Consider the following 26610-nt stretch of genomic DNA (forward strand, 5'->3'; position numbering starts at 1 on the left):
ACACCAAAATAAAATTAATTCTGATTATATAATTATATTTAATTTTTTCTGACTACACCATCTGGAAATTAGCGTAAACGATCTATCTTTATTTTTTGATTGTAACTTATTATCTCGATAGAACTTTTAAAAAATTGTGCTAAAAAACTGTGGCTAAAAACCTGTGTATCTTTGTTTGTTTCGAGAAGCAATAGCTTAATCAAAGATTATGTATGATATCACAATCAATAAAATATATAGATATGTAGTTCAACGATTTGATAAAGAGAAGTCTATAAATATGTTCATACTTTTTCCGAATCACAGATTTGTTCGTGCTGTTTAATCACAAATTACGCGACTTCGGACGAACACTGACACAGAGTAATTTACGACGAGCCTCACGTAATTATAAAGTACAATTATTTTAAGCCTTGCGAGCGTGAGAAAATATTTACAAATACAATTCTAAAACGAGTGTAATCTAGTAATTTATGAATATATTTCCTTTTGAGTACTATATAGTGATTTATAACTTTTGTGCACAATTGTTGAATATTCGAAAATTTATAAAAAATGCTTTTGACGATTGCAATGCCCTTTTACGATAACAATTCGCGATTGGCCAGTGATAATAATAGCGGCAAAATTTATTAATTTTAAGATCGATACAAGACTATGGATTGGAAGTAATTAAATAGATCGTGCTTTCTACTTTATGCAGAGAAATGAAGCTGATCGTGGCGCTCGGGCTCATTTTGATCTGTTGCAATGTCTGGGCGATTGAAATAAACGGTAAGTAGATATCTATATTTCTTCACGTATGTGTGTATGTGTTCTTATATTCCTTTATGTTCCTCTGGAGACACTATGCTATATTTTTCTAGAAATATAGATCGTTCTTACAGAACAGATCTTTGTATCTATTTTTGTATTGGCTATTTTTGGACAATCTATTTTTAAGTCATGTATTTCAAACATTTGATCCCTAGAAGACATTCTTGATTGACAGTTTTTTTTTTTTGTAAGGATACATGTAGAGTGTCCCTTTTGACAGACATGTTAATTCTGTGCGGTCTCTTCTTTAATATTTAAATTATTAAATTTATTAACATTTGCCATTAACTTTCTTCTACCTTAACTATTTTTCCTACTCTCATGAGATATTATGTATATCATTAGATATATGTATATAAATCGTCCAAGGCTTTCGTTTGTTTACGTAAGCGTTGATTACGTATTACGCACAAGTTTTTATTTTTGTTCGCAGGCAAGTATGACGGTGATAAGCTGAAAGGATTCCTCGAGAAGGTAAAAATTTTAATAAAAACTGGAAATGAAACACTCGGAATTCCAGTTCTTGATCCGTTCACTCAGGACCGCTTGGAGATTAACATTAACGAGGACGTAAAGTACGAGTTACACTTTTTTGTTAACTAAAATGTCTTATACGCGATATAAAGAAAATTGCTACGTTTTGTAATAATTCTATAGATAAGTACTATCATTCATGTCTTGTTACGTTTAGCTTTTTTTAATTTGTAGTTATAAATCCATAACTTTCGCTTTTAGCAAAATTATGAAAAACTAACGATATTGTTTCTTTTTATAACAATGAGTAATAATAATTCACGCTATGTTACTTAAACGAGAAGAACAGAGCGTGCAAGAGATCAAAGTACTGTAATTGATCAATTTAGTTAAAATTTACTTATGTTTCTCATATTCTCAGCTTAAACGGACTTTTGACAAATATCAACGTAAAGGGCTTGTCTGAATATGACATTAACGCTGGTGACTACAGCATAAAGTTGCCTTTAAAAATAATTTTAACTGTTAATCTTTCGTGGCCATTGATAACCGCAAATACTAAGTATAATATAAAAGGTAAAATCGACGATTTTGAAATTTATGGCGACGGTACGATAGAGTAAGTATTCGTTCCTCGACGATCAAGAATCAAGTTGAATTTTGGGAAATTTCAAAATATTCAGATACTTTCAATTAATTCTTATCAAATGTAATGTTTCTATTTTTCTACTTTTTATTATAATAATATTCATTATTTACAAATTCCAAGTAAATACTTATATTGTAAAAAGTTAAGGCCGACGATATATTCTATTCAATTTTTAGTATGGCTGCACGAGGCTTCGGTTTCGACACGGAAATTCAACTCGGAATAAACGGCCAACATTTTAAAATAAATGATCTAAAATTGAAGCTTGATTTGGAATTATTAAATGTAAGTAAACAGATTACAAGAATCCCATTATCCCTTTCCTTTTTTTCTTTTTCCTGTGATCAATTATTGTTATTGCATATGAAATTATATTTCGAAATTTTGCAATAAATTTTCGAATAGTTTTTAAACGAAATATTTGAATATTTTCTTATTTGGATAAATTTCATTCATGTTTATTGAATGTTGGTCGAGAATTTATTTTCATAATTTTATTTTGTTCAAATAAAATTGAAGATGCAAATTAAGAATATAATTTAAATTTCATATTACGTATATTTTTTTATATAAATCATATATCATGATATTTATAAAAAATATTTTTATATAAGAATATTCAAAATTAAAATATTTAAAATTCGATGTTTCATATCTAAATTATTACTCAAGAATTAATCTTTTATTTTTAAGTAATTTTTTCATTGCTTAATCATTCCTAATACAATACAATTTAATTTTCAATTAATCAATGATTCTTTGCTACTTTTAATATTTTATTCCTAATTTTAATTTTTGTTTCTCTTTTCATTTCACATTTATTGATAAGTTTTTTTATCACTTACAGCTTCATATAACAGGACTTTATAATGACGAGGAAATATCCACAATACTAAGTGCTATAATTTCCGATATGGCATCCGATATAGTAAGGGATGCCTCGACCGCGAGCAAGATTATTCCATTTGTCCAAAAAATCCTTGACGATTTTTTGTCTAGTAAGACAATTTCGGAAATATTGAAAATAATAGGTGGTGGTCTTTATAATATCGACAGACAGGTTGTAAAACATTTGAAGATTTGAGATTTATATATTCTAAAAATAAGAAAAAGAATAAAAATTTATCTCTAAATAAATCGGTAAAAATATGTTATTTAAAACATTTCCTTTCTTCTATAATTATAATATTTTGTACATTAAAAGATTTCTTATATTGTCAAAAAATTAAATATTTTTTGTTTCATATAGCTGTTTCATATAATTGTTTTATAGTTTAACATAACATAATTTTTAAAAATTTGATAATTAATTTGATAATATAAATAATGTTTTTTTATAATTAATTTTTAATTTAATTTAATTTTAATATAATTTTTAATGAATTTAATTTCTTGCTTATATTTTTTAAGCTAACTAAATTAATGTTATAAGCCATTAACTTGATTTAATTAAAAAAAATTAATTTTATAATGAATAATATGTTTGTAACAATTACCTTATAATTGCTCCGTCGTCATTCTTTTACATTTCGTTTTTTTCTTTATGGTTGTCCTTTTATGGCATTTTCTTGACGCACAAACGCAAAAACACAAGGCCTTTTTTTTAACTGAACTTTTTGTATTCGTTTATCTTTTCTCTTTTTTTCACACATTTTTTTTTATCTTAGAAGTGAATGAATAAAAATTTTAGCCAAAAAGAATGAGGTTATGGTTAATTCCGATTGCAAGCATTGGTCACGAAAATATAATACTGCATATGGCATACTTCCTGACGTCAAACTGGTACGTTTTATCAAAAAAAAATCAATACGAGGTAAATCGACATAAAGGTAAATCGACATACGAAAATTCTATCCGTCCGATATTTGCCGTGAAATAAGCGCAAACGAATGCCGAATGGCGGAGCAAGAATTTAAAAGTCGCGCGGCCAATTTCACGCTCCAGGAACACTCACATTCAGATGCTGCACCTGTTGCTCCCAAGTGCACCCTCGCGCACTTTTCGCGCCTCAGATAGCAGATAGCGCACGTTCGGTTTTCTATGCCAATTGCGATCTTGAATTATAGACTGCATTCGCTTTCGCATTCGCTCGGCTCATTACTATTGAAATAGTACAATTGTTCATTTTAGACGCTGTAAGCAAATGTAAGCATTTAGAGCATGAAAAACAAATAGAAATTAATTTCAACAACCCGAGTCTCGATCCTATTGAATTTTATAGATAACAAAAAAGAGATGTAACTATCATATAATCTTCTGTATTATTTTAATTAAAATTTATTCAATTCATTTTATTAAAGTTATCATTTAAAAAAATAATATTGACTTACAAAACAATTTTCTTACGAATGTATTAGAATTTGCAAAATAATTTTCTTATGTGCATAAAGATAAGATAAATAAGATAAATTTCTTAATTTTTTTGAAAGATAATTTCCACAGTATAATGTATAATGTATGTCTATTTCCGATTAATTTTAATTTCGGCTTAATTTACTTTTTAACTCTTTCTTGAAGAAAAAGAAATATTTGTAGCATTTTTTCACTATATCTATATTATGACAAAATGCGAGATCTACCTTATCGATGGTAAGACTAGCATCGTTGTCCAGCTTTATCAATAGGGAGCGAACAATCGGACGGGCATTAGTCAACGGCGAATAGATGATAAATCTGTCGCGGTTTTGCGTGATCCGTCTGGAGTTTATCGCCACGTATCACACATCGGCTTTTCCTGCCAAACGTAGTAATCATGATTCTGCTCGAAATACACAACAGGATACTCGAGGAAACATTGGCGAATAAAATCAAGAATTCTCTATCGGGGTAAGCGTCCTGCGATTTTCTCGCTTCGGGAATCCCGGTGACCACCGCATAATCTAACCTCAATCTGCAGGACGGATGGGCTCCAGGGCGGTGCCGCATTTCTTTATGAGAAATTTCTACTTCCTCATATGTCTCATAGAATTTAGAGACTTTACTCTTTTAATTCCTCTTTTCTTCAGCTATTTTTTCCTACTTGATGTCGCTTTTCCATTTTGAGATCTTGCCTTTGATGTTTTGCATCAAACATTCTTTTCTCATCGTTGATTTTATGAAATTTTTGTTTTTCGAAAGAAGCCAAAATTTAAATTTTGCCTAATCTCGTTTTTTTTTTATATTTTCTATTATATTAATTTGTCTTTGCTTTGCGTTATTTTCTTTAGGAATTTATTCTTAAAACGTTGCTCTTTGTGTTTTTTCCTGGTTTATTCAGATCTGTCATGTTTATAAAACCTTTCTTAGTAATTTATTGAAATTAAATTTTCATCTCTTTGATTTGTTTTATCATCATTTCTTTCTACATTGTGATTTTATTTTGAAATCTTTTTGTCTTTTATCAAGAGTTCTATTCATCTAGAATTCTTATCTTATTTTTTTCACTTTCTACTATATTTTATATTTAAATCTACCACAATTATAAAATCTTGTCAAATCAATAACCTTATAATAACTTTTCTAACGATGTGTTTTTTTGTAGACACAAGCAGGAGTCAACAGATGTAGTTATAGCAGACTTTGATGGTGTGTTGTTTCACATTTCGAACCTCAGTGGGGACAAGTCAAAACTTAGAGTAAGCAATTGTAGAGTAATCATTGTTTATTTAATGCATTTTTTAAGTAATATTCATTAATTCTCTAAACTTTTTCTAAATATTGTGCTTTTTTTATAGATTAGTATTCTGCTCAAATTTTATAAACAGTTACAAGAGCATGGGGCGGACGAGTTGCTCAAACGAGAATATGGGTTTCATCTCATTGCACCAGAGAGCGGTTAGTTTTTTGCTTTAAATATCTTGCAGCTTTTGTACAAATAAAAGTAATTAATCACTTTAGATCGTTTATCACTTTTACAGGTTATAATGTATCAGTGCTGATAGATTTAGAGAAATTACCAGAAGATTGGGAAGCTTTAGTGCGAAAAGTTGCTCTATTAAAGAGGCATTGCTTTGCCAGTGTCTTTGAAAAGTACTTTGACTTCCAAGAAGAGTATTGTGATTCTCCAGGCAGACCAGTACAGAAGAGAGCTGTAATCCAATATCGAGATGAAGAAACAATGTAAGAATTGTACATGAGATGATTTAATTATTTTTATAATTATTATTGTTATTATTAACTTTTTTAATTCTCATGAAGGTATGTAGAGGCCAAAAGTGACAGAGTTACAGTAGTATTCAGTACAATATTCAAAGATGAAGATGATATGGTCATTGGTAAACTGTTTCTTCAAGAACTAAAAGAAGGTAGACGAGCGAGTCATACCGCCCCGCAAGTCTTGTTTAATCACCGCGAACCACCCTTGGAGTTACAGGATTCCGAGGCGGCAGTCGGAGATTGCATTGGTTACATCACGTTCGGTAAAAAGAATTAAAAATTCAATTTTTAAGCATTTATCAATTTGCCTTAATATGACTCTAGATATTTTTCTTCATTGCTAACACTTATCTATGTAACTTATTATTCAAATATTCCATGCTAATGTCACCTATCCATATAATTTTAATATTTTATATTTTTATTTTATATTTTAGTACTATTTCCACGACACACCAATCGAGAAGCTCGTGACAACACCATCGACTTGATACATATGTTTAGGAATTATCTGCACTACCACATTAAATGCAGTAAGGTTTACATCCATTCGAGGATGCGTACTAAGACCACGGATTTCCTTAAAGTGCTGAACAGAGCGAGATCTCAATCTAAAAGTACTGAAAAGAAGACTATCACGTAAGTTTTTAATTGCTAATCCACACATAACACATAAACGACAAAAAAATTATAAACTGATTTGAGAACTATTTTAAAATATTTGTTCGTAATTCTACGATTACTTGATAAATTACTATAAATTTCTTATCATATCATTGCAATTCTTATTATGTCTTTGCATCTGTATTAGCCTTGTTTCTAGAAATTTTAAATCAAATCCTTTCCGTTTCAACATTCTTTTTGCACAAGGTTAAACAAAATTATAATTATCCTTATAGTATTTACTCAAATTTACTGTATTATTTATTTGAATTTTTATTTTTTACAGAGGACGAACATTTATTAGAAAAGAATGAATATGCTATAGGAGCAAAAGTGTAAACATTTTTAAGAAAAGAGAGCGAAGGATTATTGTACGGCTAACTGCGATCGGGAACGTCCTGCGAGCGAGATTTCTCGCGAAAATATTCTTCGATTCGCGAGTTAAGCGAGTTAAGTGCTTCGGATTTTTGAGTTTCAATCTGTCTCGAATAGTGCCCTATATTTCGGAAAGATGTAGCGCCGCATTAAGTGAATGAGGAAAAACGAATGTTTCGCATCGGATCGCACAACGCAACAACGTCTTGTTTATTGAGAAAGGGATATTCGAAGACGCCATAGTTGCATCCGAGCACATTGACAGTTATTGCGAACGTTGTTTTACTAATTTTTACAGTGATCTAATATTTAAATATAGTATCGCCGATACTTGAAGAAGTATTGGATTCGATTGCACATTATGCTGACTGTTACCTCGAACAATTTATTGTACGTTGCAATATACCCTGAACTATATATCTGGCATTTTGGGCGAGTACATCGAATTACACAGCGTTATGGTGGTATCTGTTATGAAATCACGAGATATCGTTAATAGAGCGTAAAAATATGTTACGGACTTTCAATTTACTAAATCTGTGATTACACGTCGCAAAATTTTTCAAGTAATATTCTTTAAATCGCCAGAAGTAATTAAACTGAGAAATTTAATAAGGCAAAGATAGTAATTAACTTATTATTGTTTATTTACTTTTCTCATTGCATTTTGGCTTGATAGGCAGACCATCAAGCAAATATCGTTAATTAACGCGATCGTTCCCTTTTTCGATACTTTTATCGTCTACTTAATGACTATACATCCGATTATTGTGAGAGATAATAAAAACGACATTAACAATCTACAAAGTACTTTCATACCTATAGTATTGATCTGTAATCAGTAAGCGGCGTAAAATAGGGAGTGTCGGAACATGCCGTTCAATTAAGCAGCCACGCCTAGCACTCCGACACATTGACTGCGCGTCTCTTCTACAAGTCAGAAGTATCCTGTCGAGAAGGATATACAACCGAGGAAACAAATAACGTTTCTCACATAGTTAATTAATTAAAATCACGGATTACAGATTCGAGGTTCTATCCTTTCGGATAAAATCCGAAAAATTTCGAACAAGAAACTATTCGGAGTCTCGTTTGAAACATTCGAGAGCCGAATTTTAACGTTTTTACTAAAGCACAATGGAGGAGACGACGCTGCCGACGTACTCGTCCGTGTCTCCCAGCTCGTCGAGCGAGGTCTCCACCAAGGACATGGAGGACACGGTGCAGCAGTTGCTGGAAAACGTGGTATTCCTGGACATTCGCGTCTGGCAACTCGCCGGCATCGTTCTTTCCATTTTGCTGAGCATAGTCATCGGGCTGTGTTGTTGCATTCGTTTCCGCGTACCTAGAACGAAGCAAGAGATCGAGGCGGACTATATTCGTAAGAGGATCACCAAAAATTTTCGGAACGAACTCTCGAAGATTAGCAACACGGAGATGGACGAAATGGATCTGCAGAAAGGTAATATCGCAACTATCCTTTCAAAGATCTGTAAAGAACTGTAAAGATTCAATGTGATGTAATAATTAATCAAGAAGAAAGGAAAGAAGATATATAGACAATAAATATTTTAAAATTTGTTATGAATTAAATCAAACGGAAAGAAAACAGGAAGACCGGTAATTTCCGTGGGGAGAAAAAAAACATATCCGATTATTTTCACAGAAGTTTCAAAGATTAAAACAAATGAATTTATTTCATGTAGTTTTTGCATTGGGATAAATCTTCACGCGAATCTTGGTTTGCATATGCCATCCTTTCTCTTTCGTCTTGACATAATTTCTGAGATGTTTTAGAATACTGTGGAAGCTAAACTCGCTCTTCGCATCGCAGCTCTGGACAGAATCCGAAGCGAGTATGAGGGGGATATGTCTGCGATAGCGAACGAGTGTGCGGAAATGGTGCAGCGGAGCGCCCGGCAGGGCTTCCGGTCCAGATTTAACGCCGTGTTTGGCGGGACGCGCGTACGTTTCAGTCAGCACACAGGATCGAACGCTGTGATCTAACGACGGCGAGATTTGTTCTCCAACATGTCGTGGTCTCGAGGCGGTGGCAAAACAACCCTCTCTTGGAAGTGCGTGTCTGCGACTTCCACGCGCAACTTTAAGAAGATGTTAAGAAGAGAAACGCGAAGCGCAAGAGAAAAATAAGATACACGTATACTAAAAGTAGGGTAATATAAGTGTGATAAAATATATTCGCTTTCTCTTAATAACTTCAACACGAAGAAAAATTTGAAAAAAAATTTGATATAGAGATACCGATGGTCGATGGTTTTACCAGTTTACGCGAGGAATAAACGGCGAGCAATAAATTGCGTAAACGCTTTCATTGACTAAATATAATCTTTATTTCATAGATATATTTTACACAAAAATTTATTTATTTTAGCATGCAACAGTGATCTATTAGCAACGATTAGTAATGCTTCAGAAAGCACTCCACGATGTGTTACAGTATATTCTTTTCCTTTTTTTTTCTCTTTTTATATCCTGTCGATATCGCTATCGATTAAGTTCTTTACATCGATTAATTATTTGTACTCTCTCGTTAACCGCGCTTATTTTAATATCGCACATCGATTGATCTTATTTATCTATTTCATAGAAGTCGTTGAATTATAGATCTAATGATTAATGATAATGCTAGGAACAAAAATTGTAATTAATAAATTATATTATAAAAAATAAAAAAAAGTCAAGCGCTCGTAAAAAATGCGAAGTATAACATTAAAGAATTTGTTAAAAAAAAAACAAGCAAAACATCTCTCGCGTTCTTTTTCTGCTGCTTGTAATATTCTCACTTCTGTAACGTAAATTGAAAAATAATCTCAATCGATCATTTCAATGATCGACGATTCTTTAAAGAAGTTAAAATCGAATTAAAAGAGGGAATTTTACAATTATTCTAAGCGCATGCGAAGAATAAAATTAAAATTAAATACGCGTTCGTCGATTAAAATTTATTGACGAAAGCAGGTAAAGAAAAAAAGGAAATTCGACAAAATAAAGGACACAACGAAAGATGCATGTTTACGAAAATGATTTATTAAAATCGGAAAGCATACAAGAGATGGAATTGTTGCTCGACGAACGATAGCTTTGATTCTGTCGTTGTAGCAACAGTAACATGTCACTCTCTGTTGTACGATTCCGTAAAATGGGAGGGGGAGGGGGGAAAAAAAAAGAAAAGGTACCAAGATCGTCGATTAAGAGAATCGCGGCGAGAAACGAATCCATCAACTTACTAACGGGGTCTGAACATATAACAGTCAAAGCGACTCGTCGTTTTGTCTCGCAAATAAAAACGGCCGCTTGGATGGTCAACGCAGAATCAAATGTGGGAACGAAGAAAGAAAACGGTAAAAATAAAAAAAGAAAAAAAAATGTTAATATGCGTTTCATTGCGACGGTCATCGTCTGACAATACCAGATCTCGCGTCGCGATGCACGGTTTCTCCATATCTCGGTACAGACACTGACGGCTTCCTGACAACCGTTCCTGACCACGATTCGAGGACAAGATCGATCCTCGCTCTCTTCTCGCGTGATCTTTCCACGCGATAGCGTACACGTAACAAAATAGATGACATATATCTTTATCTTTTTCCCAGCGTATCCCGATCGACTTTCTTCCATGGAGAATTTCAAGGATCGAGACATACGACTATTTCCTCTTCTCTCCGTTATATTTTTAATCTTACGTAAAGCTTTTTTTTTCGACATTCCATTTTCTATGTGTATCTCGAAAAAAATTATGATTGCCATCATCGATGACGTTCATTTGTGATTAGGGAAATTCGCCAAAGAAAACTCCAATTAATGCAGAAATACTTATTATGTCTGATCGTTAGACGCTTAGATTTTATAATGTCTCTTTTGAATCCTTACATTCTAGAATCTTCAAAAAAATGCTCGATTTCATCTTGGAATCTCGCATCCTCGCGAAGTAGCCTGGATCCTTACGCTCTAACGTTCAAGGACATCACCTTAAATTTTAAAGAATCTCTGAATCCTTATGTTCTAAGATCTTTGCGTACTTAGATTCTAAGGTCTTTGGATCATTAGGTGTTAGATTCTAGGAACTGTGGATCCTTAGGTTCTACGATCTTCAGATTTTTGGATTATGTAATTTTTGCGTTTCAGTTAAATGTTCTAGAAATTTTTGGAATAATACTTTTATATGCTCAATAAAAAAAAAAAAAAAAAGAAAAAAAAGAAAAAGAAAAGACGGACTGAGCAAAATGCAAAGAAAACCGAATATTTTTTTTCTCCATTAATCATGATCAATGGAAGTTTGAAATGATACAAGGTTTTGGCTCTAGAATGTTCGGATATCTTTGAGATATCTCCTAGAGCGTTGTAAAACCCATGGGGATTACATACGTTGTTCTCTTCGAGCGAATTTTCGAAAAATACGAGGTAAAAGCGTGTTATATGAGAAAGGAACTTTGATCGACTAGAGGATCCGACGACGTAAAAAAACGTCGTATGTGTATGTTAATAAACACCATACATTTCTCTTCGGCAAGTTGAAATAACTAGGAGATTGTTTTACATTACAAAAGTTACAGTGCTTTCTGTAGAGAAAGAGAGAGAGTCAGTTTGGTTCCTTAGAATTTTGCTTAATATTGATACATTCCCAATGTATGAATCTTGAACAATTATATCTTGACATTATGTCAAAACTGTTAAATGTTTGAAAACCTATCCGGAACCAAACTTCATGATTCATGATTCTACGCACGGAAACTCGTTAGAGGACTATTGTGAAAATATCATGCATTCGAATGCGTGTTCACATTACCGAGGCATGCATCTTTTCGACAATGAGAATTTCGTAATTGCGAAAGTTACAACTAGTAACAGCTCGCGTTTAAGCGAATATATTAATATAGATTTCGCGAGATAATGATGAATTTCAGGATTCCTCTAATTGATGAAGACTGGCCGGAAGTGAGATACATAGAAAGAGAGAGAAATACATATGTATATATAAGCAAAGAGAGACAGGAGGGGGGGAAAGAGAGAGAGAGAAAGACAGAGAGCTCGCTAAGAGGTAAGAGAGGCATATCTCTTCATAAAACAGGTCGAGATGGCGTCGCGACGCACAACGTCGACAGCGACGACGGTGGGCGTCTATGCGTGCCTTCACGAGATTTTATTCCGCCACCATGAGAACTTCATTTTCGGGCTGAGATACTGGAAGCTGATGACCGAATGCGGAATCAGGGCGAGTATCGGTAGGAAGCTGCCACAACTGCGGCTCTTCGGCTCCTCGTCGCTCTGTACCGTCGTCGTCGCTGTCGTTTTGCTGGTAGTGGTGACGGTGGTGGTCGTTGTCGTGGTGGTCGCCGTTGGCGTCGAGTACGGGTATGGCGTTGACAGGGGATTGCATGTGATATGGATGTCTTCGGAATTCCATTTGTTTTCGCATGTGGTGTTTTCGCATGTGGCGACCGAGTCGGCGTTCTTCTCCGCGAGGCTTCTCCTCTTCTGTTTCTTCTCCGCGGCAACGCTCACGTATCGTACAACGCCATTTCTCTCGGTAGCGCCGCTACCATCGCTGTTGGCGTCGATCTCGCACTTGAGAGACGGACTCTTAAGGGACGTCTTACGATACACCTTGGATCGCGGCATCTTTGTCGTCAGTTGTGGCAAAGACGCCGAGCGGACTGTAACGTCCGCGCCGTCCGTGTTGCTCTTTGGCATCGTGCTGGAGACATCACGATCCTGGAGAGCGGGTGACTGCGGGGAGATGGTGGAGTGCTCTCTGTCTCCATTCGTCGGGATCATCGTCGCGCCGTCGCGACGATGGTCACGGGGAGGGAGACAGGGAGAAACGGGGATGATGCGCGCTTCATTGGTCCCGGGTTGCGAGACGAATGAAGCGTCCTTGAACCCTCAGCTCGGGAAGCGAGAGAAGAACGCGCAAGTCAAATCATAATTCGGGAAGCGACAGTACTGCACGTCGGTGCGCAGCCAATCGCCGGAGCGATTCAAATAGTCGGAACGTTTCTCGAGTTCGCGCGGACAATTGGCCGCCGCGGACTGCTTGTTGGCGAAGATCGTTACAACGAATTTTCCCGGCTTGAAAGTGTTCAGTACACGACGAATTATCTCGTCGTATGAAGTCTCTGAGACGTTGCACTCGAATGACACATACGAGAACTCAGGCTCCGGTGTGATGTGGATCGTCATGTAACTACCCTGAAAAAATATAGATAAAAGAAAAATAAAAAAAAAATTCATCATCATGGATGATTAAGACGTTTAGAATTTAGGATGACACAATATAAATTTTAATTCTAATTGCAATTAAGGGCTAGAAATCTTAATTATTTCATATTTATATATATTTATCTATTTTACAAGGAATATAATCTTTCTACACGTTACACTCCACAAATATATGCTTGCATATTACTTTACAAAACATATCTTTCAATCTTAGCTAAATATCCATAAATTCAAAATCATTCTCAATGCTCGCGACTCACGTTTTTAGAGACCCCGTTCATGGAGTATCCGCATGGCTCGAACAGGAAATCGTCTATAATCATGTTGGGAATGAGCTTATCGATCCCTGACTTCACCGTCGCCTCGTCGGCGGACGAGCAGACATCTCTCGTAAAAATTGACATCACGTCTGGATCCAGTTGCGTCATCAGTATCTCCAGAGTTTGATCCGGTTCTGGAGGATCCTGCAGCGGCTTATCGCGAATCAAAGTATATAGATACCAGCAATCTGTCTCGGGCGAGCCCATGCAGTAAGCTTCGCCATCTAAAACAAAAACTGAAGCTATGGTGATCGGGCTTCCGAATCCTCGATATTTCGAACGTATGAAACAATGCAAGAAACAAGCGATCTGAATTGAAATTGAACTCTTTCCACTCTCGTGCAATTGTTTCCTTTCTTCTATTCTTCCTGAATAATAAAAATTAATCTAAGAACCTGATAATTACCAGGGAAGAGAGAATCCAGCAGAGCGACTTCCTCCTCAAATGTCTGATGCGGCGATATCTGGAGTTCTGGTTTCTTGTAATTCTTTCGGGAATAAAAGACGTTCTAAAAAAAAAAAAAAATGAAAAGTATAACATTAAAAATCGTTATTTACATACACATAATATATATTTAGTTATACTCCTACGTATATTTTATATACATTTTATCGTTTACGATAATAATGATAATAATAAAGTAGCACATTAATACTAATAATTATTATAACAGATAATTAAGGAATAAATTAAAAAATCATAACAATAATGGACAAATAATAGCGCGCAAGTAGCTCAAAATGTAAATAAATCATTTATTGCTAATTTCACTATTATCGCTCCTAATCTATGAGCTACCTAGCTCGCGAGCTGTCATTTATCTATTATTATTAAAATTATTATTATTATCATTATTCTAATTACTAATACTATTATCGTCAGTGTTATCATCATCTCATTAATGTCGTTAACACCACAAAACTGAAATATCTATATAAATTATTACGGTTTTATCTCTCTTTTCAAAACAATTACGTAAAAAGCTGGGCGGTTTTATCTCTCTGTTCAAAGCAATTACGCAACAAGCAAACCGGAACGCGTATCCTTCGCAAAAGAAAAAAAAAAAAAAAATACATAAGAGAAGAATTATATTTCGAAGTGGCCCGATCTTTAGATCCGCGGCCACTCGAATCTCGCGCCCTCTGCCACGATTCGCGGGGGTGGGATGAATCGTTGATCCGAAGTGAGTCGCATGTTTGAATTTCAACGGCGCCGACGTTTACGACGTTGCGCATCCCGGGGACACGTAATATGGGATACGAATGAAAACGAAGACGATCCTCTCTCTCTCTCTCTCTCTCTCTCTCTCTCTCTCTCTCTCTCTCTCTCTCTCTCTCTCTCTCTCTCTCTCTCTCTCTCTCTCTCTCTCTCTCTCTCTCTCTCTCTCTCTCTCTCTCTCTCTCTCTCTCTCTCTCTCTCTCTCTCTCTCTCTCTCTCTCTCTCTCTCTCTCTCTCTCTCTCTCTCTCTCTCTCTCTCTCTCTCTCTCTCTCCTCTCGCGAGTCGTCAAAGGGCGGAGGGAAGAAAGAAAAAAGTAAGGAAAAATGAGGAAAAAGAAGAGAAAAATCGAACGAGAAGCTTTCGCTGGAATCGGAAGAGGAAGATTCGCGACGCGGCGAACGGAAACGCTCGTTTCGGGCAACGAGGGAGAGGCGAGTGCAGGTAGGTAGGTAGGCACTGCGACGAGATAGGTGAGATCAATAAACCAGGAGGCGGCAGAGAGACGCGTTTCGCGCGTGGCGGAGGAGCACATATAGCGCCGTTTCTTATCCGTGCGCACTAGGTCAAGTTATATAGCTAAGCTACTCCTGAGACCGAACGACAACGACGCGGAACGCCGGAGGGAGGATGCTGAGCCCCCTACATGGGGTAGCCTCTTGCGTCGAGTTTGCCAACGGATACGTATGTTGGATTATAGCCCGAGAGACTTGCGAGATTTCTTGTAACAGCAGACGCGTCAACAAATATTGATCTTTCGTACGAAACAGCGGCTTTCAATTAAGATAAGAAAAATATTTATTGGATTTTATGAGGTATATTTCATGTTTTGCGCTAAAATATCTCGGGATTAACGTAGAAAATAACGTCTGAACTAACAATTCCTAAATATAACTTTATAATGGTTTTTTTTTTACAGAACAAAATTTAAAAATATTGTGTCGATTAATGTAATCCGTAAATATGAGGTTTCGTTTATAAAAATAAAGTTGAATTGTTTTGATCTTCAAATCTTTGAAACGTTTAAACAAAAAATACGTCTTATCTATGAATTTCGAAATCATGAAATTTTTATGTAACAATTTTTCATACGCGCAGTTTACACGTTCATATTCAAAGTGTGCTTTAGTAGGTGTATGTGTGTGTTTTTATTAAAATATTTCAAAAATCTTGAAAGAATCTTAAATAAATTTGTTGCTTCTGAAATTCTATCACCTTTTTGATATCATATTGTCAGTCTGCAAAAAGAGAAATTAAAAAAAAATTAATCTTTTAGAAAATTAATTTGTAAAATTTCTTTGAGAAAAATTACAATAGAAGGCTTATTTTTATGAAGTGTTCATTTACTTAAAATTATAAAATTATTAAAAAATTATAAAATAATTTTAAAAAATAATTATAATTATAAAAAAATTTCCTGAAAATATACACGGATTTGTATTTAAATTTGCAAGTAAAATTCCAAGTAGAAAATTTTTTAATGCAACTTTGAAATATCTTGTAAACCATTGACTTTGAAATATCTTGTAACCATTGACTTTGAAATATCTTGTAAACCATTGACTTTTTGATAGTTGTATCTTAATACTTTAATCTTCAGAGACTAACTAAAGGAATCATATTCAACAACAAATATATAGTTCCATTTAGAAAAATGACGTCCATAAAAATATTGACAGCAGTGACGTCGTAGCTCGCTGTGTAATTTTTATTTAAAATATTTTTCGAAATATAACTGCCAGAACAGAAACTCTATATATTTCAATTAAAAACCTCGCAAATCTATTGCTTCCGAAATTCTGCCTGAACAGTATGAAATATAATTATTTTATACCAAATTTATATTAAATATAATATATTTAAATATAACAATTTCTATTAATATTTGTATAATTTATATTAAATTTTATATCGCTTTAGTCTATGACTAATCGTTTATGTTGTTTTTAAATTTTAATATAAGGATATCTCTAATATTTTCTAATATTCGAGAAGAAAGATATGGTCAACTGTGTTCGGGGAAGTATAAATATTCTTTCATAATCATATAATTTCCGTTCAAGCTTATCGTGAAGCTTATTTGAATTTTCCTCGTGATATCGCGACGTTAAATATTAGCAAGATATATGTCGAACAAATAAATCCGATCTTCTCGCACACTCGTGTTACCGATCGCTTGTAAGATATTCCTTACCTCGACATCGTCGAAGCCGGTGTACTCCTCAACGAGCTCCAGAAGCGGTTCCAGGCACTGCAGAGGTGTAGTGGTACCGCAAGTCTTTAGTATGAGTCTGCGTTTAGACACGAACATGCTGCTCTCGCTGCGGACATGATAAATAATTGTACGATTAGCCGTTTTGCTGACGGCGGAGAATACGTTTCTAATCTTGCGCGCATTTCCAACCGTTCCCCATTCGACATGAATGAAAAATACGCTGTCAATTCTTACGTAATATTTTGTAATATTTAACAGCACGTTTTCCCCGAGGGGGGTTCGGGAGGGAGGGAGGAAACGTGCTATTAAATATTACAAAATTTTTATTAAAGTCATGTTATAAACAAAAACGTAGACTGTTCTACTATTTTGTTTTTTTTCTGAGTTTATCTTGCGTAAAAACTGAGCGCAATTCCCTGAATGAATTAATGATTAAATTATTATTTATTAGTTATTTTTGTTCTTTGCAATTAATTTAGGAGATATTCATAACCAAAAATTTTTTTGTTATTTATTAGAAAAAATATTAATTACAAATATTTTCTTTCATAAAAATGTTAAAAATCATTTTGTTATTTTGTTTATACTTTAATTTTTTTATAATCCTGATCTATTGGATATTCCAAAGCGCATAAATGTAAGAAATATGTGCTTTTCGATAATTTTTTGTTATTGTAGGATCCGATACATTTTTAAGGGATAATTTTGAAAATTTGACCTTTCTGTAAAAAAAAAAAGATGAATAGAAAAATAGCATTCTAGGACATGTCAGAAAAATTGCTCCAGTATTGCCCAACTTGATGGAAACACGAAAAGCTTATATATGACTTGATAAAATTGATTACTTGATTAGATTACTCATACAAAAAGAATTTGTTCAACTCAACGGAAGTGAGAACTATTATTATGTCTGGTCTAAAGACTTGGCGGACATTCATCAGAATGGAATGATAATGAAATTGCCTCTAGTTGTGACATCGGAGATCTTAGAGAAGTTATTAAACGGAGATAATAGCGCGCGTATTTGAGATTAAAAGAGAGTGACGTGCATTTGTATCTCGTCTTTTTTTTTTTTCTTTCTGCTTTAATTAATCTGCCCTGCTAATTGTGGCAGATAATTATGACGTTATTGGAGAGTACTCGCGCTATATGAGCGAAGGTCAGCGAAGAATGAAGGTTATTAAAAGATATTTGCTTGGCTTCTGCCGATGTTGCTATTTCTGAACTGTGCTTTACTATTAGGCAGAAAGCGACATTACGCGAAGACAATTCGCATAATCCGTAAATATCCCGCATATTTTTCTCCGAGGATGCACGTGTACGTCCCGTTACGTCAACGTTCATTATGCCGACATGTCGTCGCCCGATAATTCATTCATTTACAGATAACTTTGTTCTTTTTGATTACATCAACGACGAACGCTTGAGAGAAAAAAAAAAAAAGTATTTCACTTTTAGCGCGATAACTCGTGCGCGGAATTGATTGTACATTCGCGCTAATGACTGGAAAAATAGAAGAAGTATGCAACCCGCTTATTTATTAATCTTCAGTATATCAGGATAAAAACGTGGAATTTTTTTATGTCCTTCTTCAGGAGAATTTTATTCAATTCTAATTAATGAAATTAATAGAAAAAAATAATTATTTTTTTATTTATTAAAATAATAAGTTTCTCGATATCTACTGTATCAATTTTTCTTTCTTAATTTTTAATATATTTATAACAAAGTACATCATATTTAACATACATTTCAGGAAATATGAAATATCACGATTGTTAAAAAATTATTAAATCAAGAATTAGATTTAATTCAATAAAATTATGAATGTCAAATTCTGTATTAATTTTAATTTTGTTTGTTCAATATCATATAAAATTTTCTTAAAAATGCTCGAATTTTAGTAACCTTTGAATATCACGTGAATATAATGCATTCAAAAAGACTCGCGATTACTTCAAAATTAAACGTAATTTGACTCATTTATTAATGATGTTTGCAGATTTGCACATTTTCGTTTTTTTATATATTCGCCAAATGGATGAGTGAAAGCCGGAAAGCCTTCTGTAAAAATTAATTTAAAAATAGATCGTCAAAGGTTATCGGAGATAGACGTTGACCCTAAGATTCTCCGCGAAGACAACGAGAACGATAATGGAGACGCTTCTTATGAGTGTCTAAATAAAAACGCGATAAATGTACACTTAAAGTCGATAACAGAACATCGAGCATAGCCACGTAACGTTACGCGGACGTGAAAAAAATTCCTACTTTTCCGGTCAAAGGAGAAATACGCGAGAGACATATCCAATTAAATAAATGGAATTCAAAATGCAACAAAATTGCATTGCTTTAAATTCAAAGAATTAATGTGTTGCTTTATTTATTAATAAAAACAAGCTATGATAAATTTAGTAAAAAATTTACTAAAAATAAATACGATAATAGAGTGTATAATAATATTAATAGAAATGATAAATAATAATTTATAAATTATGTAGATGTTAAAATGAGAGAGAGAGAGAGAGAGACTTAGAAACTTTATAATTAGTCATATAGTTGATAAAAATCAATCTTTGTTTTAATAATAAATTAAATTATGTATTTTGAAGAAAGGATTAAGCAATGGCTAAAATGTTAGGTTTCATTTCATTCTGAAGTAAAAAAGAAAAATTTTTGAATTGTTAAAGAATATGAAAAATATATATACACAATTATGACAATTGCTTCAGTAATGTAAGGGAATTCATGTCGCAGTTATGATTTTGCCAATTGTATATAAGTTTTTATCAGAACGATATATGATGTATGTATGAATCATGTATTACTTATTTAGCGAAAGTGGAAAGTCTTATCCAAATACATGTCTTATCCAAGACATAACATTTCTACTTTCGGTAATAGATATAAAAGTTAAATTTATTAAAGAGCGATGAATTTCTGTCTCAATTATATCAATTTTTCATCGAAATATCGTCTTTTCGTAAGAATTCGATTCTAATGCCGTGTACATTCGTTCCTTTATTAATTTTTAATGATCGCTTTCTTCTATATCCACTTAATAATCATGAATATTGCAAATTCTAATACCGTAATTAGGTAAATTGTAAACATAACGTTTGACATTCTCTTCATACAATTTTTTATTCTAAATAAAATATTCGTTTGGATATTAAAAAAATTAAATTAAAAATTAATTTCCTTCTAAATAGAATGTCACAAAAGCAAATGATTTAATTATTTAAATTTAATTAAATTATTTGGACAATTTTTGTATAATTTTTAATTCTCTACATTCAATAACAGATTTAAATGTCTCTCTTAATTAAAAAAGATTATTAAATTAGATAAATAAATAAATATATAACAAATAAATATTAAATAATAAATTTATTTCACAGAAAAATTTCACGAAATTCTAGTGGATGTTTTAACTTCACAAGAAACCAATCTCATTATCTCGAAGATATCGATCATTTACAGACTCGCAAAAGGAAAAGAAAGTTGAGCCGCTTAGCGCAATGAATTCTTCTAACAGGGGAAACTGAAATTCGCAGAATTTCCAAACTAGACAGTTTAAAGAATGCAGTAGAGAGATTACTTTTCAAGATTCCTTAGTAAATTCTTTTCGAATCTTTAACGTCACCTTTCAAATCTACTAGAAGATTAGTGTTATTCCAGTCCAAGTTGCCCTTTTGGCCTTTGTTCTTTTTCTTATTTAATCTATGTAGGTTTATCCTTCCAAAATCTTTTTTATCTTGATGCCACGTATTTATATTATACTATTTCTAGAGCTATTTATTTTCGATTTTCAAAATTTCAAAGGAAATTAAAAATGTTTTCTTTTAATTTTGATAAATCGAAGTTTTGAAAATAAATCTTTTCAAAAATCATCAATTTAAAACAAAAAAATTTATTAATTCCACAGTTTCAAAATTTTAATAATACTTTCCAAATTCAATTAACGATTTACCAGGATTTCAAATTTTTGACATTTAAATAGAAAGCCTTCGAAAGAAAACACTAACTAATTATTACAACATAGTATTCTTATTACAGTTACAATTTGATATTCTCGTTTTTAGAAGAATATTCTTTCCGTTATCATCGATATTAGGGAAAAATACTGAGAAGATTCGTTCGTGACTGTTCTCGACCCGAAGAGAACGATTCGCGCCCGAAGGGTCAAAATGCGCGAAAGTGTCACCTTGACCATATTTATTTATAGGGATGGATCGGTGGCGGCACTGGGTCGACCCGCGCACCCTCAAATATTCTGGAATCGGGGCACGTCGCGTCCCATCCCGTTTCACCCCGTCTCACCCTGCCCCGCCCCGCCGCGTCGCGGCCGGCCGGGCCGGGCCGGACGGTGCACCTCTTCTCCATCAAAACAATTCGATATATCGATTGTACCACACCGGCACACGGGCGATTGAGTCTCTCTCTCTCTCTCTCTCTCTCTCTCTCTCTCGTGCTCTCTTTTTCTCTTTCTCTTTCGCGGAACGCCCCTTGGAGCACCAACCCGCTCTCGACTTTCTACGCGCGTCACGAAAAATTGCGCCGTTGCTCGCACCCCCAGAGCACCCGCGCTCCCTTCTCGTCCATATTTCGACCCGACAATTAGCTCCGCATTCGTCTAATGAGGATTACATTCGTCGTTAGACCGATGAGATTTAACAGCACAAAACTGAGAAAACGACAGGCTCCGGCATACATTTGTTGTACAAAGTTATGTCGAATTAGACCGAGAGTTGAAGTTGGTTCTTAACCCTTACTGAGTAAGACATCGGATCTATGAGTCTCTTTTTTTTTGGACCCATGTGTACTGCCTATATTACAGAAATAAGATTCTGCTTCACGTCGAATGTAATAATTGTGAAACATATGTCAAACGTATGTAGTAAATAACACATTTCATATGTTTGTACTTTATAGATTCGTTACAGGCAATAAAATATATTTTTAAGATTATACACTAACGTGATTTTTTTTTTAATGTAAGAATAAATATGCGTTCTTTGCGAGAAACTTTTTAATAAGTTACTCTTCTTATTTGCACAAATGCTATTTTATTGAATAAAAAAATTTGCAATTATAAGAATTTAATCAAACTATTTATTCCGAAACACGAAGAGATGAAACACAGATTTGAATTTAAATGGACCCGGAATCTGCCGTCCAAGATGTTAAGCTAAATATAATAGAATATTTTATTAATATACAAATAGAATTGTAGCCTAAACTTCATCAGATTAACAATAAATATGAGTTTGTGAATATTAATTTTTCTTTTTATCTATTTATTTATTCATATAGGTCACCTTGTGATGATACAAGCAACGTGTTCAAGAGATAATTATTTACAAATAAGTTAAAGATAACATTTCAAATGTCAGATATTTAAGATAAGGAATTAATATTAAATTTTTCCCTGAAAAAATCTTACAAGTTTAAAAATATAGAAAATTAAAAGTCTCATTTTAAACACAAAAAGAGAATTCATCTGAGTTTATCTGGATTTATGGAGAATTTAACTTAGTATAACTGAATTCGGATCGAAATTAAAAATCTCTATTAAAGTCTACTTAAGATTTCCTGAAAAATATGATTTTTAATAATTTATTTTCTCATCAAAAAGAGACATCGAAAATTTTATTTTAATATTATTCTCGTTATTTATTTCAATTTTATTTCTTGCATTTTATCATACGAGAACTATTGCGTATCACGATATCTTTTCTCTTTAACAAATTTTCAGAGAACGGAAGAAATATATATGTTTAAAATGTTAAAACAGCTGGAAATACGAAGACTACTTTGCAGTGGTACAATCCGAGTTTTGTCGAGCTGAACGAAGTTTCAACCGACATATATCAGTTTCTGAGAACAAAAATGTTGAAGAATCCGAAAGAATCTTGGGAAATAGACAATATAATTTAGAATAAAGCCTTGCGGATCTAATTTTCAAAATCACACATTGACGCTCCGTATTGCGCAGATTTCCTGCGTATAAATCTTACAAGATGTTTGCCGTTCCCAATCGGTAGAATTGCCGTAATTAAATGTAAAAATCAGATAAGATTTACGAGATTAATGAAAGGAGGCCTCCCTTTTATCTGTTCAGTCTTGCGAGATCAAGTCAAGTCGTGATTTTCTGTGATATAAATTATAGCCCGAAAATTTTCGCAACGGTATTCTTTCGGACAAAACTCTTGTTAAATCCCAAGGGACCTTTTTTGACTGGGCCAACTTGACCCTTGACGATCTTTATTGATTTCGGTTCGAAACGATGTCACTTACCTGAGAACATAGGCGTCCACTAGATCATTACGACAGAAGCTGATGATCTCGCAACGGACTATCTTCAACAACGATTCCCATTTTTGTCTGTAAAAATAAATCACGATTCGATTAGCGAGCGATTGTTTGCTGAAATTAATCAAAATTGGCATTGAAAAAGAAAATTGCGAGAAATTGTTCAGAATTTTCGAATATTATTCTGCGTTTCGCAAGCAAGTTTCTAAACTACAGAAATTTTTTTACATAATTTCTTCTCTCCTTTTCACTGTTTCAGAAAGTTTATTTTGATACTTTTTTAAACATTTGATATTTTGCAATTTACTTGTTCAGTGAATCAATTTCTCGTAATAATAATTTATATTAAAATAAATTAATGAAATCGATTTCCATATAAACAATAAATATATAACATACAAAGTTCGAATTATGGATTTTGATAGTTGTTTAATATCATATGATAAAATCTTAAAAAATTCGATATATATATAGAATAAAAGAAGCTCGTAAAGCTTGCAAATCTTGAGGTTACGCGAAAGGTTTTATTTATTAATACTTTATTGCAGAAAAATTTTCGCGACACACAGTCAGACGTGAAGAAAATATATTCATCTGATTTTTTGAAAGATTATCTTAATCTTCAGATTGATTCATATCCATTTCTACCAATGTAGATCAACTTTAATTTCTGTCTTAAATCCATCCTTTATCTCTTTCTAATTTTACGAATTAAAGGGCAGGTTAATCCAAGATTAAAATCATTTTCGGGTTAATCGTTAGTTAGAAATGGGCACGAGAGCGAATAACGTACGCGATAATCACGTACGCGATACGTGATAATCATCAAATCACGAACACGAATAACGTGAATTTTGAGTCCTGCCAGGAAGTGCGAATCGAGGATTCGGCAATCCCAGAGATTTTTCCGATTTGTCAACGAGAGGTTGGGATCAGAGCTTCGTCCGGCGAATTGCGCTCGCCTCATCAGCCGGCGGCGGTAGGCTTCTAAATTTATTGTCGCCGCGATATGCAAAAATAAAACAGTATAGTCAGCATCGCCGGCCTTACCCGTAGGCGCACCTTCGGCGGTTCAACGACACCCTGACGTCGCGCGTAAACAACTGCAACAATCGGATCGGCGGTTACGTAATTCTTACGCGTGAATCCCGCCGCGTGTGGATACAAGCGCCAGCGAGGCGATGCCTTATCTTCTATTACCAGTTAGTCTCAACTTCCGAACGTCAATCCTATTGTCAATTATTTTAAATTCCGAACCATCTCGATCGTACGAATACGCCTCCCGCGGTGTAGGGTATGCCTTTCGACGAGACGTTGGTGGAAAAAATGCGATCGAAAGGTATCGGGTTATCGGGCTATCGAAAAATCTGATAAGGTGGTCTCAAGGTCTGGAGACGAAAGAGAACCCGAGCGATTGTTTCCTTTGCTCTTGGATCTTCAACGCCCGCGGGCATGCACGCTCCGAAATAGGCGGTTAAACTATTCTAGATCTAGCGTAACGCGTGTTGGTGTTGGTGTGTGTGATGTGTGTGTGTGTGAGTGTGTGTTGGTGTGTGTGTGTGTGTGTGTGTTGGTGTGTGTGTGTGTGTTGGCGTGTGTGTGTGTGTGTGTGTGTTTTTTGGTGTGTGTGTGTGTGTGTGTGTGTGTGTGTGTGTGTGTGTGTGTGTGTGTGTGTGTGTGTGTGTGTGTGTGTGTGTGTGTGTGTGTGTGTGGCAAACTTGCGCAATATTTTGGAGCCACTTCGAGAAATGATCATTCTTAAGAGATGCAAAATGAGTGTATGTAACTATTTTAAGATTTCCGAGTCTCTGAGAATCTTTGACGATGAGCAATAAGAAGCTTCTTTCATGCTATTCGGGACGTGATGCATATTGACAGTACGTTCTCGCTCCTGCATCCTTCGATAAGCTACTGGCAAACAAGATTTTCTAGTACTAGGCTTGCTCCTCGTCCTGATAAAGTGAACTGCCAGTGTTCACGAAACGCATTAATGACGAATCATGATGCAAACCATTGTACAATTTTCTAAAATCCTTAACTCTTCCTTAAGTAACCATTGGCATTCGCACGTCGCATTATTTTTTTTTTTTTTTTTTCCAAAAAGGACGAAATAATATGGATTAGTATAGCGACAGGACGACGGAGTCTCGGCTTTTTTCAGGCGCGTATTTTCGGGAGAACCGTCGTACCAAGGAATGCGTAATACGCGCATAGAAAATCGACCGGGACGACGTGAGCGATCGGTCTGGCATACGGGAACTCCCAACGGTCGACGCCGGCGCGGCTCGTCATCGTCCGTCCTGGCCTGGCCGGCGTCGACTGTCATCGTTCTCGCGGGGAAGCGGTGGAGGAGGAGGTGGAGGAAGCGGAGGAAACAAGAGGAGATGATGGTAAATGCAGCAACGAGACGCCGGCGGGCGGCGTACTTACCGCGGTATCTGCCGAAGATCACCCTGATGCTGCTTCAGACCCTTGGAGCTGGTGAACCAGATCTCGAGGAGCTTCTCGACGCCCTCGAAGAACTGCACGTTGTCGGCGCAGTCGTCCTTGGTGTCCGCCATCCTCTCGCGGTCGGTCGCGATCGTCTCCCTCAAAATTGCGAAGCGGCACGCAATTGTGCGATTCACGTTTCTCTCCCTCTTTCTCTTTCCCTCGGTCCCCGTCGTACGGTGAGTACCGTGAGCTCGATCGACCTCGCGAATGTGTGAATATACAGAGCTTGAGTATCCCGAGAACTACTCCCGGTGACGCGCGTTCGTAGACTGACTGACACACTGACTGACCACGCCAGAGGCACACCGATTGACTGATTGACGGACGGATGGTCGCCGGTGCTGCCAGGCATGCTGCGCCGCCGCCACCACCACCGCCACCACAATCACCACCACCATCGTCGGTGCCACCTCCATCACCGCCGTCACCACCGTCATCGTCGCCGCCACCGTCAGCCAACCGCCGCGTCTCGCTCGCTGCACGGTTCGCGCGCTTCTGCAGCGTGGCGCCGCGGGCGGCACCACGCGGAATCACTTTCGCCGCCGCCGGTCGCCGACAGGCGGTGTTTGCGCGCGCGCCGCTCCGCGAATCGCGCGACAAAATGTACGTGACCGTCGTCACGTAACTGTTTCACTCGGCGATAGAATTTTTTAAGCAAATACTTGGATCATTTTTTTTATTATTTTAGCAATGTAAATA

At 35.1% G+C, this 26610-nt stretch overlaps 5 protein-coding genes across 8 annotated transcripts; 3 read left to right on the forward strand and 2 right to left on the reverse strand.

The window, feature by feature from the left end:
- The first annotated feature begins 263 nt into the window (after positions 1 to 263).
- LOC148938170 (uncharacterized) lies at positions 264 to 3076 on the forward strand. 3 transcript variants are annotated; one of them, XM_089070601.1, is made up of 6 exons: positions 264 to 395; positions 704 to 774; positions 1250 to 1391; positions 1712 to 1909; positions 2116 to 2224; positions 2787 to 3076. In XM_089070601.1, the coding sequence occupies exons 2-6, from the start codon at positions 708 to 710 to the stop codon at positions 3021 to 3023; spliced, it is 753 nt and encodes a 250-aa protein (XP_088926727.1). In that variant the 5' UTR covers positions 264 to 395; positions 704 to 707; the 3' UTR covers positions 3024 to 3076. The 3 variants fall into 3 exon arrangements, with proteins under 3 accessions (XP_088926727.1, XP_088926718.1, XP_088926713.1); XM_089070592.1 differs by having other exon boundaries at positions 264 to 384; positions 644 to 774; XM_089070587.1 differs by having other exon boundaries at positions 265 to 384.
- A 1488-nt stretch (positions 3077 to 4564) lies between these two features.
- Arpc2 (Actin-related protein 2/3 complex, subunit 2) lies at positions 4565 to 7918 on the forward strand. The gene is made up of 7 exons (XM_011637689.3): positions 4565 to 4765; positions 5460 to 5553; positions 5653 to 5752; positions 5836 to 6037; positions 6116 to 6336; positions 6511 to 6712; positions 7023 to 7918. Exons 1-7 carry the CDS (start codon positions 4692 to 4694, stop codon positions 7048 to 7050), a joined length of 921 nt encoding a protein of 306 aa, XP_011635991.2. The 5' UTR covers positions 4565 to 4691; the 3' UTR covers positions 7051 to 7918.
- Positions 7919 to 8074: 156 nt separating this feature from the next.
- On the forward strand, positions 8075 to 11340 carry LOC105426452 (uncharacterized). Its single transcript, XM_011637688.2, has 2 exons — positions 8075 to 8573; positions 8946 to 11340. Exons 1-2 carry the CDS (start codon positions 8249 to 8251, stop codon positions 9116 to 9118), a joined length of 498 nt encoding a protein of 165 aa, XP_011635990.1. The 5' UTR covers positions 8075 to 8248; the 3' UTR covers positions 9119 to 11340.
- On the reverse strand, positions 10138 to 12907 carry LOC112552561 (uncharacterized). Its single transcript, XM_089070616.1, has one exon. It carries the CDS (start codon positions 12905 to 12907, stop codon positions 12263 to 12265), a length of 645 nt encoding a protein of 214 aa, XP_088926742.1. The 3' UTR covers positions 10138 to 12262.
- Positions 12908 to 13015: 108 nt separating this feature from the next.
- On the reverse strand, positions 13016 to 26538 carry SamDC (S-adenosylmethionine decarboxylase). Of its 2 annotated transcripts, none has more exons than XM_011637687.3 (6): positions 25849 to 26538; positions 23404 to 23490; positions 17083 to 17209; positions 14078 to 14180; positions 13612 to 13895; positions 13016 to 13321 (listed from the first exon to the last, which is right to left on the reverse strand). In XM_011637687.3, the coding sequence occupies exons 1-6, from the start codon at positions 25977 to 25979 to the stop codon at positions 13016 to 13018; spliced, it is 1038 nt and encodes a 345-aa protein (XP_011635989.1). In that variant the 5' UTR covers positions 25980 to 26538. The 2 variants fall into 2 exon arrangements, with proteins under 2 accessions (XP_011635989.1, XP_011635987.1); XM_011637685.3 differs by having other exon boundaries at positions 13612 to 13907.
- Between the last annotated feature and the right edge of the window lie 72 nt (positions 26539 to 26610).

This window comes from Pogonomyrmex barbatus, unplaced genomic scaffold, assembly GCF_055798465.1.
Source record: "Pogonomyrmex barbatus isolate J1 unplaced genomic scaffold, ASM5579846v1 scaffold1, whole genome shotgun sequence".
NCBI classification, from domain to species: Eukaryota; Metazoa; Arthropoda; class Insecta; order Hymenoptera; family Formicidae; genus Pogonomyrmex; species Pogonomyrmex barbatus.

Coding starts and splice junctions, on each gene's coding strand:
- LOC105426452 (XM_011637688.2), top strand. CDS start 8,249: ATGGAGGAGACGACGCTGCCGACGTACTCGTCCGTGTCTCCCAGCTCG. Junction 8,574..8,945: donor CGAAATGGATCTGCAGAAAG/GTAATATCGCAA, acceptor TTCGCATCGCAG/CTCTGGACAGAATCCGAAGC.
- Arpc2 (XM_011637689.3), top strand. CDS start 4,692: ATGATTCTGCTCGAAATACACAACAGGATACTCGAGGAAACATTGGCG. Junction 6,038..6,115: donor TATCGAGATGAAGAAACAAT/GTAAGAATTGTA, acceptor ATTCTCATGAAG/GTATGTAGAGGCCAAAAGTG. Junction 6,713..7,022: donor ACTGAAAAGAAGACTATCAC/GTAAGTTTTTAA, acceptor TATTTTTTACAG/AGGACGAACATTTATTAGAA.
- LOC112552561 (XM_089070616.1), bottom strand. CDS start 12,907: ATGATCCCGACGAATGGAGACAGAGAGCACTCCACCATCTCCCCGCAG.
- SamDC (XM_011637685.3), bottom strand. CDS start 25,979: ATGGCGGACACCAAGGACGACTGCGCCGACAACGTGCAGTTCTTCGAG. Junction 23,491..25,848: donor GATCTTCGGCAGATACCGCG/GTAAGTACGCCG, acceptor TTATTTTTACAG/ACAAAAATGGGAATCGTTGT. Junction 13,322..13,611: donor TGAACGGGGTCTCTAAAAAC/GTGAGTCGCGAG, acceptor ATATTTTTTCAG/GGTAGTTACATGACGATCCA.
- LOC148938170 (XM_089070601.1), top strand. CDS start 708: ATGAAGCTGATCGTGGCGCTCGGGCTCATTTTGATCTGTTGCAATGTC. Junction 1,392..1,711: donor AACATTAACGAGGACGTAAA/GTACGAGTTACA, acceptor TCATATTCTCAG/CTTAAACGGACTTTTGACAA. Junction 2,225..2,786: donor TTGATTTGGAATTATTAAAT/GTAAGTAAACAG, acceptor TATCACTTACAG/CTTCATATAACAGGACTTTA.